Here is a 15,211-nt window from a genome sequence, read left to right as displayed (position 1 = left end):
GGTGGACTTGCATTGCGTTTTCATTTTATTCTATTAATTATTTGTAGTAGTAGATGATCTTGTGATATCCTTAGGTATTTAAGGTGAGCTAGTCTAACAGTGACAGAGAAATATTTCCAGCAAACTTGACTCAAATATATATTCCTATTAGTCAAATCAGTCTGGTGCCTAGTTGGAAACACAAATCTGCTTTGACACTGGCCACCCTCCCCACCTGTTTGTCTCGACTCTTCGTAAGAAAAAAACGTGGAATAACTACCCGAAACTTCCCCTGCTCCTACCCCCAGCCTTCGCCTGCTTCCTTTCTCCCCACTCTTGAGACGAACGAGTATCTCCCCGTTTAACAGCCCTGCTCCGTGCTGTACCGGGCGCCGGGGGGGCTCCTGCCTTTGCAGACCCCGGCCTTACAAACCTCAGGTGAGTCCCCGCCACCAGCACCTGGAAAACCCTCCTCGGTCCCACCCCGCGGCGGCTGGCGGGGGTGGGGGGGGCGCAGCTCGGCCAGACCCCACCCGGCCCGCAGGAGCAGCCCCTTCGACCTCTCCCGGCCCGTGCGGTTCTCGGCTGCCCCCCGCATCCCCCTCCCGCCGCGGGGCTGTGGCGGTTTCGCAACTTTCCGCCGGTGGGGCGGGGGCGCAGCGGGCCTGTTGCTCGGGGCCGGGGAGGGCGGGGGCGGCCCGGGGCGGGCGGGGCGGGGGGGGGGCCGGGGTCCACCGCCCCCCCCCCCCGCCCCGCCCGCCCCGGGCCGCCCCCGCCCTCCCCTGTCACCGCCTGCCGGCGCGGCTGGCGGTGCTGGGAGCTGTCCACAGAGGGAGGTGCTGAAGGCAGGGAGGAAGCAGAGGGACGCGGACATCTTCGCTCCCCTAATTTCCTCCCTGCCTTCTTGCAGCCATTTTGCACCAGCAAAGCTGAAGGGAGGTGTGAGGGGGCGGGGGGGGGTAGGCTGCAGAGGATGAAGGGAAGAGGGTAAAAGAGTTACGGAGAGGCAGCCATGGGAGAGCCCGACCGGAGTGTCTGCTAAGACTGGCTCGCAGCGGCAGCTGTCATCAGCATCATGGTGAAAAGGAAAAGCTCAGAGGGACAGGAGCAGGAGAGCGGCCGTGGCATCCCTCTACCCATCCAGACCTTCCTATGGAGGCAAACCAGGTGAGAGCAGCAAGCCCTGGGTACTTGGGATGCAGCTGCAACAGGGCAGTGGAAGTGGGGAGGGGGGGCGGTGGGCCAGCTGCTGCCCAGTGGCGGGGAGGAAGTGGTTATCGCAGCTGCAACATGAAGGCTTGAAACAAGCTCTTCTCTTTGCACTCAATATAGAGCTATCTGTGTGCGTTGGGGATGGGGGAAGGACTGGAGGCAGCTTAACCTAGTGGCAGTCCCAGGCAGCTTCTTGATTTGACTTTAAAACATCCATGTGTATATGTATCTGTGCAGCTTTCCCCTCCTCCCTGTCCCGTACATCCCCCCCCCCCCCCCCCCCCCCCCCCCCTTTTAAGAGGACTCCTGGAGCTTTGGCACCAGAAGCAGCATCCCTCTGCGCTGCACCAGACTGGGAGGTTTGCTTGTGTCTGTAATTGCAGCCGTTCTGGAAGTGTAATCTATGCTTTGAGAGGTCAGCATGCAAACAGATACGTCCCAGTCTCACCTTATTTCATTGGATTGCAGACTAATGATGTGTGAGGGGCAGGCTGAATGTGTGGCTGAGGTTTCATGTTCCTTGTGAATCCTGTCTATCTCCTGTCTCAACAGCATCCTAAACTGAAAACATTGCAGTAGGGGGGGTGGGGGGGGTGGGGGGGCAGGTTGGAAGGTTTGAAGGTTGTGGCTCTCATTTAAGGCCTCAGTCACAAACCCCCTTTATTCCACAGTTTCAATGTCCTCAAACAAAACAAAACAAAACAAAACACACCACCCCCCAAAAACCACAAACCAGTAATGCTGCAATAAGGTGACCTGATTATTTTTTTTAATATTTAACTCTGATCCCATTATGGAGGGGAATGACAGTAGAGGGTGGGTATTCTCTACTTACAGGGTACAGGCCTGCGTTTCATCATAAGCCTTCCACATCGGCAGTTATGTAGGAAAATACTTAATACAAAACTGGCAAATGGCTTAAATCTGGCTTAAAATAGAGGCAAGGCAAATTTCAGTAATATTTAACACATTTTAAACAGAATGTATTGAAAATCTTTCACTGAGGTAAAATGGCTGAAAACTGTCTGATGGAAGATTTTATCCATGGGGAACAGGACTTTTCTTAAGGGTGGATTAACTAACTTTTGGCATATCAATGTGGGTACTTATGTCTTCTAGAGAAGATAACAGCATTTTGTCAGATGTCAACAGGTATCTGAACATTGTTTTGGCCTTATGTCTCCCTTTATGTTAAGTTTCTCAGCCTTTTGTCAACCTTCTGACATGAGAAAAATCCTAAAAATGAATATGCAAAATCCATGCTTGAAGTAGTGGATCTCTAACACTTTTTCTCCCTTCCTTCAGTGCATTTTTAAGACCTAAACTGGGGAAACAATATGAAGCTTCCTGTGTGGTATGTACATGTCTCTCTTTTTCAACTCTTATTAGTAACTAACTTTTCATGCAACTTGATCTGACCATTGTGGCTTATTGTCCAGCTTCTCAGCTTATGCCAGAAGTGGATTTAGTCCATTCAGCTCAATTTTGTACTCTTATCACATGGAGGATGTGAAATCTTTTCCCATCTAGAGAATTTGGATATCATGCACCTCTCTAGACACAACAAAAATATATTGATTTGGACACTAGTAACTGAACAAGTTAGTAATTAAATAAAGTAAGTAATGGTATGAGCAGACTGATCTATGACAATCTGGGTCTAAACTTGGGGTTCATCGTGTATGTTTTCAGATGAGATTGATGTATTTTCCGTTTGCGTTTACTGCAGTTTTTTCAGACTTAAAATATTAGACATCTAAATATTACTAGCAGGCTTTAAACAATACTTTCACCATTGTGTAAGATGAAAATACCTCCTCCACTGGAAAATACATGGAGCATGTCTTAGCAGCATAATTAAAGAGAAATTATTATGCAGATACTAATAACTCTTGTTTCTATTTCAAATGAAACCTCAATCTACTATCTAAAGGGAGGAGAAAGGGAAGGCATGCAGCAAGTTCAGCGAAGATGGGTGCCTAGGCAATTTCTGAATTCCTTGAACTGTTGCTGATCTTTGGATAACTTAAAGTACATTAAGCAGTTGCAGCCAAACTTGACAGACTGGAAAAACTTGGTCTGGACATGTATCTTAATAGTTTAAAGTACTTAGGTCTCTCTGCAGCAATCTTCTGACTTCTCACAAGATGTTAAGCTGGAGAAGCCCTAGCTGCTGCTGACTAATTTTCTTCTAAGAAATCCATAAATTTTTCAGGGTTATTGCTAGATACCACATACTAATAGAGGACTGCTGGCTTACTGTGTTGGTGAGTAAAGTATTTTGCAATTCTGGCACATGGAGCAAAAAGCATCATCACTGGTTTATACCATTGACAGTTCCTGGTTGTTCAGAGACTGGAAAATGGAGCTTGTTGCCTTATGTCCTTTACCAGAAATCTCAGTACCATGCAGGAACCATGCCTTGAAGCACCTATAATTTGAGGTTATGGCCCCACCTGTGAGCTAATGACTATTACTGTTGGACAGAGGGACAGAGCTTCTTTCTCTGTTGCATTCTCTGTGATGTACCTATCTGTCTCTGATTTCCTTGCACTTCGTGCTGTGCTGTTGGCTTCAGGTCTTCCTCTATGTCCCCAAGGCTGATTCTAAAGCAGCTTTCTTCTATGAGGACTTAATGGAATTTTCTAAGTGTGAAAAAAACCCCAAACCCCCAAACCCCACCAAACAACTCCCCAAAACAAAAGAAAAGTTGTCACACAAAAAAAAAAAACAACCAAAAAACAAACCCAAAACTTGACAATATAAATCATAAACTTCAGCTAAGGGAAAGGGAGCACTGGAAAAATGCATTTCACAAAGATCCAATCCATTTCCACCCCTTGGATGAAGGAGAACTTGATTCTTCTCCGATTCTTAATGTAATCATTAGTTAATGAAAAGTGAGGCTTAGTTTTGAGTAATTGGTGGGATACAGCCTGAGCTGCTGCATCTGCCATCTTCTTTTGCCCAACAGTTTCCCGTCCCTGCCAATGCACCGGAATTTTTGCCCGTATCAACACCTTCCATGTTATTCAGTGGGGTAGCAGAGTGCTGCATGCATGGGTGAGACAGGGTTTCTGGAAATTGTCAGGTAGCTGGCTTGTCTTCTGAAACATCAAGCTGACTATCTAACACGACTGTATTGACTAGTGTGCCTAAAAATACCGTGCACCTGTTATATGACCTGTCCTTTTAAAATTCTTTAGCTTGAATTGTTCTAGGCATGTCTATTGGCAGTTAGCTGTCGGACAACGTATATGTCACCACATTGTACAGTATTCTATTATTATTATTGGCTTTAAACTTCCTGCAGTAGAATTTGCTGCATATTGAACATTGAATAAGCAGATGCTGGAGGCCTGGATTCAGCGAGTACAGCATCTGGTCTGCAAGAGCAGGCTGCATTGCTTCTTTGAGCTTTTCTTTATACCGTAATACTTAAGGAAAAGCCTGGACCATTCAGTCCCTTGTTTTCCTTACCTGAACAATGACACAGACTTCAACTGGTGTATGAATAACAGCCTTTAATCTGAAGATAAATTCCAGCCCCCTGCACGTTCTCTTACACTGTCTAAATGCTCATGTGCTTTAGTATGAAATTAATGTTCTTCCTTCTCCCCATTCTAAAGTTCTTCTTCCCCGACACAATGTCATTTCTAATGTGCATAAGTCGAAGCTCTAAATGACCTCACATCTATGAGAGTGCTGTACACAGCTAATGTATTTTTTGGGGGCGAGGGTAAGGGACTCTAGGATATGCTTTAAATTCTTTTACTCTAGATTGCATTGGGCATGGAAGAACCCAAAGGTTTTCACAGGGATCCTGTAAATTCAAACTTTACCTTTTTCTGGTTTTGTTTTTTTTTTTTTTTACTTGTTTTTTCAAACACAGCAATATGTTTTGTTGTTATGAATGATTAAAAGATAGATACAGAACAAAAAGAGGCCACCTTTATTTTCTCTAGCCAATGGACATGGTTGCAGAAAACAGAATTATTTAACACAGGAATTTTGTGTAAGTGAAATGCTTGGTATCTGTTTTCCCTTGTTTGTCAGTGTTTGTACTATTACTACATTTAGTAAACAATGGAGCCTTACCGTCCCTTGTGCTATGAACTCCTAGATTAATGTTTTAGATTTTTCCAGGAACTCTTCCCTACTTGGGGGACCTTCCCCAGACTAACAATACTGTCTGCCTGCATTTCAAGTTCTTTCCAGTCAGTCTGAAGCGACTTTAGCAACGGTTTCTGCCTTCCACCGTGATGCAGCCTCAGCTTTGGAAGGACAGGACAGTAAGGTTCCCTCCAAGGACAGAAGTCCAATTCAAGAAGCACTAATAGTCTCTCTGTGTCACTGCCAGGGTCCTTCTGTACATACACTAGTCTAAGCACTGGGCCCTGATCTCCTAGATAATCTTTTTTGGATGGTTTAATTTTTTTCAAGTGAGATCCTTTAGGGCTACTTCCCCGGAGGAGACTTGCAGCTTATCTGGCATTCCTGAGAGGATGGAACAAGGGTGTGCTGAGATTCCCAAGGTCCTGGCTGTCCAGTGGGGGCTAGGGGCCTGGCTGAGCCCTTGCTGCCTTATGCAGTTTGCTGCAGATATGGCTACCCTGGCCTTAGAGCAGTGGAATTCCATGCAACTTGAGCAAAGCTGTCTAGAAAACCATGGCAAAGCCCAGCTGGAATCTGCTCTGTCCTGTAGTGCTTGTCTAGGCTTCTTCAGGCAGCTACCTGTTCCCATTCCAGCAGCAGTGACATACAGGCTGACCCCGGTCACAGAGCGTTTGACAGCCCTCTGGTTCCTGGTGGAGAAGAAGGTAAAAGGAGAACAGCAGCAGTGGGAAGGCAGCCAGACAAGACTGACCGCCACTCTGTGAAAACAGATGGCATCACCAGGCTAAAAGGGAAAATGCTTGTGGAAAGTGGCCCCGAGGGAGCTGAACACACACACAGTGTGCTGCTGAAAGGGACTGCCCTTTCTCTAGCCAAGGCATAACAGTGACTTCCCTTGCTACCACCTTGGCAGGTGTTCCTTATCCTTTGACACATGGGGTGTTGCAGGCAGGGACAAGCCTGCTCTAAGTAGGGAACTGTTTTCTTAGCCAAGAAGAAGCCCTGAGGCTGCAGCTCCAAACATACCCATAGGCATGACAATATCTCTCTTCTAACTGACTTACAGGGAGCTTACTTCTGACATTGTTATTCAGCCTTCTTATTGAAGCATGTAACTCCTCTCAGCTGTAGCAGCAATTGCTTAGTTCTTGTGGGGTGAAAATTAGGTCTTTCATCTTAATGTCTGTATATTCTCTGTAGCAGGTCCTGGAATTTAGAGTAGAGCCATAGCAGACTAAAAGGGAGGCTCTACAGGAGCAAATGCTAACCCAGGGCATTGCATCTTGAACATCTGGTGTAGGCAGAAGCTGATGTGAGCTGGACCCTTATGGAGAACTCCAGGCAAATCCCATGGGAACACTTGTCCAAAGAACTGCATGTTCTTGTTGGGCTGATTGTGACAGTTATCAGTGTGGGGACTGATGCCAGCTAGATCCACTGACAGCACAGGCACAGTGGCAGTTGTGTACTAGCCAGTGCCCGTAGCACACAGGGACGCTTGGTGCTTTCCGTACAGTAGCCTTTGTGTTAACATTCTTGTGGTGACATACAGTACTTCTGTCTCAGATGCTTGTGATCACATATGCTGTTCTGGAAGCTAATTTTTCGTTGTGGTACAGAAATATATTTAGCTTTGTGCTCAGGCCAGGAGAGAACAGAGGAATCTGGTGGCTAACTGTGTAGGAAAAGCTTCATGTGGCTCAGAAACACAAAATGTTGAGATGAATATAAGCCTAATTTAAAGACATAATTGCAGACTCTTTGGCTTCCTTTTGAGGTTCTGAGGTATGCAGAATGTGGGCCAGGGCTTCCCAAAGACAGTTGTTGGAGGACTTTCTCCCTGATGCCATTGAAATACCTGTGAATGAAACCTTGAATGGAAAGCCAGAGAGCAACAATGTGTCTTCCATCACAGTTCAGAATGATGTTGCTGATCACAGTGGTGGTTTCGTGGGTTTTGTTTATTTTTTTTTTCTCTCCCTTGGCTGTGTAAACTGAATAGCTTCATCATTGTACTGAAGTATGAGCTTATGGTTTGGCTTTTCTACTGGAGGTGAGAAGATAATTTCTTTAGATAAGCCTAGGTCATCACTGGTGCTTGGCAGGCCTTTCAGTGAGCTAATTCAGCTCACTAACTTGATGGAAACTACTTACCTCTATGCTGAGCTTCATTTTGGCTTGTGTATATACTTGGTTTGCCTGAATGAAAGCTTCAGTGAGCCCCAGAGCTGATGCAGGAGTAGAGGTGGGAGTGTGTGGCTGGTGCAACAGGTAAGGAGTGCCACCCTGTCCCCTTTTGACAAAAATAAATAAAATGTCATGGTTTTCACTGGCTCTTTGACTTTGTTTTGCAGTCATGCATTAACCACGCATCTCCTGTCTTGCTTCTGGGGATATTATGTTGTTTTGTTCCCCGCTATTGTTTAGGTAACCTTGTCTGGGATAGTTGTTCTAGGCCTCTTGTCTTTATAGCAATGTGCTTTTGACTGCTACCCTGATTTGATGACTTTGTAGTTCCTGAATAGAACAGAATACTCAGGCCATATGATGAGTACTTTGCTTCCCCGCCTGCAAAGGCTTTACAAGCATCCGCCATCCCTTCATGTTCCCCCCATTCCTGAACTGATAGGAATGAATCGGGAGGTTCATAGGAGATTCAGTAGGAGACTGTTTACCTTTGTAGACAATGTGGCCCCCAGCAGATAGCTGCAAGAGTGGTTTGAGGCATCCTTTCCCTGGTAGACACGTTAGCCAGTCCTGGTGCTAAGAAATACATGTTGCTGACAACCTAATCCATGGCACAGTATTTTTGACTCAGGCAGCCAGTGGTTTTGTCCATATACTACAATTAATGCCCTCCAGTTTCAGCCATTGTTCTATAAATAAAGTCTATTAGTTTCCTAACTAGAATCTGGGATTTCTTATAGGTGGGCAGTGTGACTTCCTATACACTGACGTTTGTTGGCAGCTTTGCTTTGTGACCTGTAATAAGGTCTTTGTATATGGTCAGAGGGAAAACTTCCTGAAATGGTTGGAGCAACTAGCAATAAGGAACTTCCTTAGGGATCCTTCCTTAGGTTGTCTTGCTTTGTGTTGCTTGAGGTGGAAATAATGAACTTGCTGTAGCCATCAGCTCTTTTAAGTGTTCACAAAACCATTACATCATGGCTCAACATAGAATTCTGTACACTGATTATTTTTTGTGGCAGGGTGTGAAAACATTTCCTGAGGCCCACATACCTTTAATGGGTTGCCCTTTATGTTACATTAAACTGAAAAAGCGTGTGTGTGAGAAAAATACCCAGCTCTCAGCTCCACAAATACAGGCTTCATTAGCTCCTGTGACTTCCAACAGGATTACTGGCATGCCAGATTAATACCCAGCAAAATTCTAAGTCTGGCTTGATGTCAGCACTTACTAATATACACATGATACTTGCTTTAATTCCTTTTTATTACATAAAATATATTGAGTGGCCAATTAATTTCTTAGCCAAGGATGTCCATATGTCTGGTGAGCTTTAGCTACAGTCTGTGGCTTTCAGGAAAAATATTATAAGGCATGATTTAGTTACGTAATGAAAAATTACAGTTTTTTAAAAAAGAATGTACTTACTATGTACTAGAAGGTATGTGCAGAAATAGATACATAATGTCTTTTTTTCCCCCTTTGTTCTTACTTTTAGTCTTTTGAAAGAGTTTTAGTAGAAAACAAGCTGCATGGCCTTTCTCCAGCTCTCTCTGAAGCCATCCAGAGCATTTCTCGCTGGGAACTCGTCCAAGCTGCACTCCCGCATGTGCTGCACTGCACCGCAACATTGCTCTCCAACCGAAACAAGCTAGGTTAGTGCTCATGTGAATTTGTTTTTTACATTACTAAAGTTATCACTCAAAATACGATATGTTGATGATCAGGGTGCCGACGTATTCTAAATCTTAGAATCCCAGTTAGCTCATTCTGTGGATTGTCTTTCTTGATCTGTTCTCATATGTAGCAGGGTAACCTGTGAGATCTTCCCCAATGAAGCTGATGGTCTGATGAGCTGAAGAATCAAAGTAGTTCAGTAATATTTTGCTAGTTATTTTCCAGAGATAATAAAACTAGCTTTATCAAAAGCCTTACCACCCAGCAGGCATGGGTTCCTTGAAGGAATGCATATTTCTATCAAGGCATGCTGCAGTGGCCAGATGTAGCCGGTATTTTCAACATCTTCAGTACTCTTCTTTTTTTTTTTTTTCTTTTCTTTTTTTTTACTTTTTTTTTCCTTCTTTTTATTCAGAGCAATGCATGCAATTCTCAGCAGATAAGTCAATCAGATAATAGTGTTAGAGACAGGTTGAAATCTAACTTACTTTACTAGTCTTTCACTGATTTCAGCAATGATTTCAGCAGGAACTTGCTTCGTGAGACATGCCAATAGGGAACATCAACAGGACAAAGCTTGGGCACCTTGCAGTCCTCACTTGCATTTTGTCTTATTCAATAGAGTCAAACAGACAAGACTGTCAAGCTGACATCTTTTAGGATGACTCTATGTCTGTGCATTCAGTTGCCTTGCAGCAGACATCTCGGGGACTGAACTGCAAACACTGTGAAGTAAATGAAGGCTTATGAATTAGGAGGTTTCAAACACAGTGAAACAAGATGCTGATACTTTTAATGGCAGAATTTTAATTTTCAAATTCTTATCAGGAAGTTGGATGCCCAGTTTTCTGTGCAGCTCTGAAAGTCTCAACAGTGCCATTAATAGAAACCTTGTGAGATACTGTGATGCATTTTTCCATCCAGGACATCAGGATAAGCTTGGAGTGGCTGAAACAAAGCTTCTTCACACTCTTCACTGGATGCTGCTGGAGGCCCCTCAGGACTGCAGCAATGACCGATTTGGAGGAGACAGAGGCTCTAGTTGGGGAGGGAGCAGTAGCGCCTTTATCCACCAGGCTGAAAATCAAGGATCACCAGGACATCCCCGGCCCAGCGCCACAAATGATGATGAGGAGAATAACAGAAGGAAGTTTTTCCAGAATTCCATGGCCACAGTGGAGCTATTTGTATTCCTCTTTGCTCCCCTTGTCCACAGGATTAAAGTAAGTGGAACACTGATGCAGTACTTTTGTGGAGACAGATCTGAGCAGGAAAATGATTCTGCTTGTGTGATCATTACATTTCATCCTACAGCGCACACTGGGTTGGCATTGGAAATGTTTTAACAAGCTGGCAGAACACCACTGCCATCAGAAAGAAATACTTCCAGTCACATGCACAATCACCACAACATCAGGCAGACACAAAGGCAAATAAATATGAAGTGAGCCATTTTCAGCCCTTGGGAATGTCAAAGATCTGTGGTCTTTGGGAATTCTTTGAGACACTGGAACCTACAGAAAGGATGGCAAGGTTTAGCTTGCTCCAGAGATTCTCAGCCATTGCTCAGAAGGGCCTTGCTAGCTTTTCAGAGATTCTACTGTGGGGCTGCTACTGGGATTTGTTGTTGTCATTACTAATCATCTTGACGCTAATTACCAGGAATGCATGATAGTGGTATAAGCATGGCAGTAGGAAAGGCAATTGAGCATTCCTTTGTTCTGAAATTGGAAGCAGGCTGTGGGCTTCCTGTCTACTGGGGTCCTTTTGTTGGTTTTATGCTGAGTGCATCAGCTTTGCAGAGCGGTGTGATGAGGGGACATTTTCTGCATGCTTTGACTCCTGCCTCTTGTCTTCAGCTTCTCTGGAGGGCCACCATTTAGCTTTTATGTTTGCAGGTAGGCCTTGGAAGAGAAACTGGCTTTGGAGACTAAGTGCTTGGAAAAGGTCTATAAAGTCATGAAGTGATGGAGGCTGTTATCTGTCCTAATCTTGCCTCATATGCTGCAAGAATTGAAGATAAGAAAGTACAGGAGATAAAGAATAATCTTTTGGTTACAGCAGGTGAAAGCAGGTCTGGAGAGCTGCATTCTTTCCTTACTTCTGCTACTGGGTTCCTGTACAGTATTGCTCGATTTATTTAGCCCAAATTTTTCATACTTGTTTACTAGTTCCACATTTTTTCTGTAAGCTACTGAGAAATGACAGGAAGAAATGTTGAATTCTTTCCACTGCTACGCACACAAATGTGGGCTGCCCTTTGAGTAAAGGAAATGGAACTGGAGGTAGACCCTGGCTATTAGAGATTAAGTTTCCAATTTTTTCATATTAGTTTTTCTGGGATGTAATTTCCCATTTACTGGATGGGGTTTATAACAGTATCTCAGGTTAACCTTGAAAATCTCTGAGATACTGTAGGGATGAACGTTGAAAAGCCTACGAAAACAGGTATGTTGCTGTCACCAAAGCAAAGCTCAAAAAAGGTACGGTAAATGAGGCATGTAACTGGCTCACTAATTTAGCATTGTCCCCTCTGTGTTTTACAGTTGTATAGGTCTCAGGGGAAGAATACTATCTGGTTGGATAACCAAAGTAATTCATGTGCTCAAGGAAGATGATACATGTTTGCACAGGCAGACCGAAATGATGGAATTCTTAACTTCTGAGAGGATCTGTGTATTTAGCAATGTGATTTTAGATGAGGCTTTTGAGGGGCGAGTGGGATACATGTAATCCTGTAACTTAATAACTGTAGATAAAAGTGGTGGCATGTCATCAACAGCTAGTAGTGCAAAGTAAAAATGCAACATGTTACTGCTACTGCTTCCAAAAGCATTGCAAGGTGCTCCCTAGTAAAAGTAATAATTAAAAATAAGCTTCATTTATAAGAAAGCTTGTGAGCTCATTATGACAAGACAGCACTAATAAAGAATAGGGAACAGAAAGGCTGGAGATGTACAAGCTGTAAGCTCCTGCCATTCCTTCAGCTCTGTCTGCATCATCAAGTTCAACTGCTGAGGCATGAGGAGCTGTGCCAACAGGGAACTGTGGTGCAGCTATAAATATGCTGCAAAAACTGCTATTACCATGTTTGTTTGCCTTTTGGGGATAGCTGGACTATACCAACATCAGTGCCTCCTAATGCAGATCTGACCTTAGGTCAAGTAAGTGCATACCTGCACTTTGATGCTGCCAAGATTTACTTGTGTACTACTTTACGTGATTTCAGCTACTTGCATATGTAAGAAGATGATGGCACAAGTGTAAGTGACTATGTATTGACATAGCTCAGGTACTAATAGTGCTAATAATAATATTATTATATATGGCTATTTCATAGTAATTTGTTACATTTCGTATTTCCTCAATTTCTAAGTAATGTTTTAAAATTTAGTATTCTTATTCCTTTGGGGCAAGAAGTTCAAATCTTGAAGTGTCAATCCTAAGGCTGAGATTGAATGCTAAATATGCAGTGGTTATATATGGTCAGAAGGGATGCTTTCTGACACAGGAATGGCTTTTTATTTTACAGCTTAATGTCCTAGGAAAAAATGGGGTTCATTAACTAGTATAGAATTGTCATTTGGAAAAAGCTTCCTGTATATTTTTGTATTGAGATTTCCCCATTATATTTTAATAGCTGTCCTTGAAATGTCTGCTGGGTAGTATCAGTGGCCCTTTAGTTAGCATATACTGACCACAGAACTGAACATGGTATCACTCATTTCTTGAAAGATCTGTGCATCACAGAAATGACAGTCCTTTAAATGGGAAACAATGTTCTTTTGTGTGAGCTTGTGTGATACAACCTCTGTTTGTCTTTCTAGGAGTCTGACCTTACATTCCGGTTGGCTAGTGGCCTTGTTATTTGGCAGCCTATGTGGGAACACAGGCAACCTGAAGTTTCTGCCTTCAATGCCCTTGTAAAACCAATCAGGAACATCGTTACAGGTCTGTGACTTTGCTGTGGTAATGTAGCTCCTGAGAGCTGGGAAACTTTTCCTTTGTTTGCCTGATGCTACCTTACGTTCTGTAGCCATCATATTTGAAGGAATATGTTAATCCTGCAGGAACTAGCCAAACCTTTGAGACTAGTTTAAGGATGTTTCCCTTCAGAGTCAACAATTAAATAGGAGATGAGAGAGAAATCACAAAGAGGAAATGAGAAACTCTTCAGTGGAGTTATAATTACCTGTCATCCTCACATCTCTCTTTCACCATATCTTCCCTAGCTCCTAAGAAGGGCAAAGGCAGTATTTAGCAGCAGCCTGACACAGTGGAGAAAGCTTGCCCAGACTGGCATGGGACAAAAATTAACAGTGAAGAACACTCAGTTGGCAGTGTAGGTTCTCCTCCTATCTAAAACTTGAATTTCACCATGTTATGAAATTAAACAAAGTAGTTTCAAGAGGCTCCAAAGAAGGCATAGGTTGTGAATTTCACTTTTGCATACTGGAAGGGATTGCTCTTCCTTTGTACTTCAGCCATAATGAGACTGGAGCTGGGTGCTTAGGCTTCCAAGCCTTTGTGTCTGGCCTAGTTCTAAAAAACAGGTTTTGCTGTTATGTTTTTAGGCAATGGCTTTGCATAATTCCTGCAAGGCAGTGAATTGAAAGTGTGCTGGGTGTATCACTGTAGCATTGCTTGCTTGTTCTCAAAAGCACAGAACTGTAATTTTCACAGTAGTGAAAATGTAGTACTCTAAATCAGATTTTTCTGATTAATAGCCATTCTGGATATCTTATTTTGTTCTGAAGGCTTTGTGGGTCTCTAGGACAGTTCAGAATTGAAAAGATTCAAGTCTTTCAAATGATTCAAAACCATCTTTGACATCTAGCTCTACCTCCCTCTGCTTCAACTTCTGGAATTAAAAAATAGGATTTTGCCCCTGAAACTAATAAAAGGAATTAGTCCTAAGATTTCCTTGACTGTTGGAATTTTTTCCATAGGTCTGGGGTGTGGTCAGAAAATCCCTAAAGAATAACTTCAGGAGTAAAGTTGGAAATGAAAGTACTATTATGTTTTGAAAACATTTTCAGCAGAATGGAAATAGAAATTGGAATGAGGCTCTTTTTATCAAGGAAGATTTTGCTATCTTAGCATTTTTGTCTCAAATTGGGACAAAATGTTAAATTTGCTTATATTTTCCTTCAAGCAACAAAATAAAAAAATACTGAAGAAGCTTTGCAATGTTTTGTTTGGAGTCAGTATAATACTAAGTCATATCTGAATAGCTTGCAATGTGACAGGATTTCAAGAACTGTCATCCTAGTCTTTGTGATGCCTTTGTTCTTCTACAGTATTGTTGATTACACTTTCTGCATGACATCTGTGTGTTTCCTGTGATAAAGGCATTTGTCAAATTGTAAATCACAATGCGTTCTGAGAGATGTAACCTAGAAAAGGAGTTGAATATATGTGAACATAGGAGGAGGAAGATCTCCAAAACAAAAAGCACTACTATGCACAGGAAAACACAATTTGATGCCAAATGGATTTAGGATAAAATCTATATTCAAATTTAATTTTAAAGAAATACAGATTTTCAGTAGACGGTGTTGTTGACAACACAGTTGAATGAATTGTGGAAAAATTTAAGCAGTTCTTTTAAATTTTTCTCTTTATGGCTGAGGCTAATGCCTAGGAAGTCTGCAGCAGACAGGTGCTGCTTTGGGTTTGTTTTTGTTTTCTGGTTCATCCTTTCAGTGATACATTTTAATATTAGAGGTGATTCCTGAAATGTCCTCCTTTGCCTTCTTTCCTCAGCTAAGAGAAGTTCTCCCACCAACAATCAGAGTGTGACTTGTGAATCCCCTAATCTGGACAGTGGACATACTGAGGTAAGTTGTATGCTAACGTTAGACAAGCTTGAAGAAGGAGCTGAGGGAGGGGGGAAATTAATATTGAAATGGCACTTGCCGTTACCACCCTAAAGTAATTCCATCTCCAGAAATTACAGTTCTTCACAGTTCTTCCAAAAGCTCCCAAACTTTTCTGCAGTGGAACCAAAGGGTATTGAGTATAGTTGTCAGGATCTCC

At 43.0% G+C, this 15,211-nt stretch overlaps 1 protein-coding gene across 1 annotated transcript in view; it reads left to right on the top strand.

Annotated features, from left to right (window-relative positions):
* The first annotated feature begins 965 nt into the window (after positions 1 to 965).
* The window catches only part of UNC80 (unc-80 homolog, NALCN channel complex subunit), a 129,843-nt gene continuing 115,597 nt past the window's right edge, over positions 966 to 15,211 (top strand). Inside the window, exons 1-6 of the mRNA XM_027808587.2 lie at positions 966 to 1,146; positions 2,497 to 2,545; positions 8,994 to 9,150; positions 10,097 to 10,395; positions 13,000 to 13,123; positions 14,939 to 15,012. Coding sequence (XP_027664388.2) covers positions 1,055 to 1,146; positions 2,497 to 2,545; positions 8,994 to 9,150; positions 10,097 to 10,395; positions 13,000 to 13,123; positions 14,939 to 15,012 — 795 coding nt within the window. The 5' untranslated portion in view covers positions 966 to 1,054. The remainder of the gene's footprint in view (positions 1,147 to 2,496; positions 2,546 to 8,993; positions 9,151 to 10,096; positions 10,396 to 12,999; positions 13,124 to 14,938; positions 15,013 to 15,211) is intronic.

The sequence above is a fragment of the Falco cherrug genome, chromosome 8 (assembly GCF_023634085.1).
Source record: "Falco cherrug isolate bFalChe1 chromosome 8, bFalChe1.pri, whole genome shotgun sequence".
Classification (NCBI taxonomy): Eukaryota; Metazoa; Chordata; class Aves; order Falconiformes; family Falconidae; genus Falco; species Falco cherrug.
The sequence above is the reverse complement of the archived record's forward strand: the minus strand, read 5'-3'. Positions and strand labels throughout refer to the sequence as shown.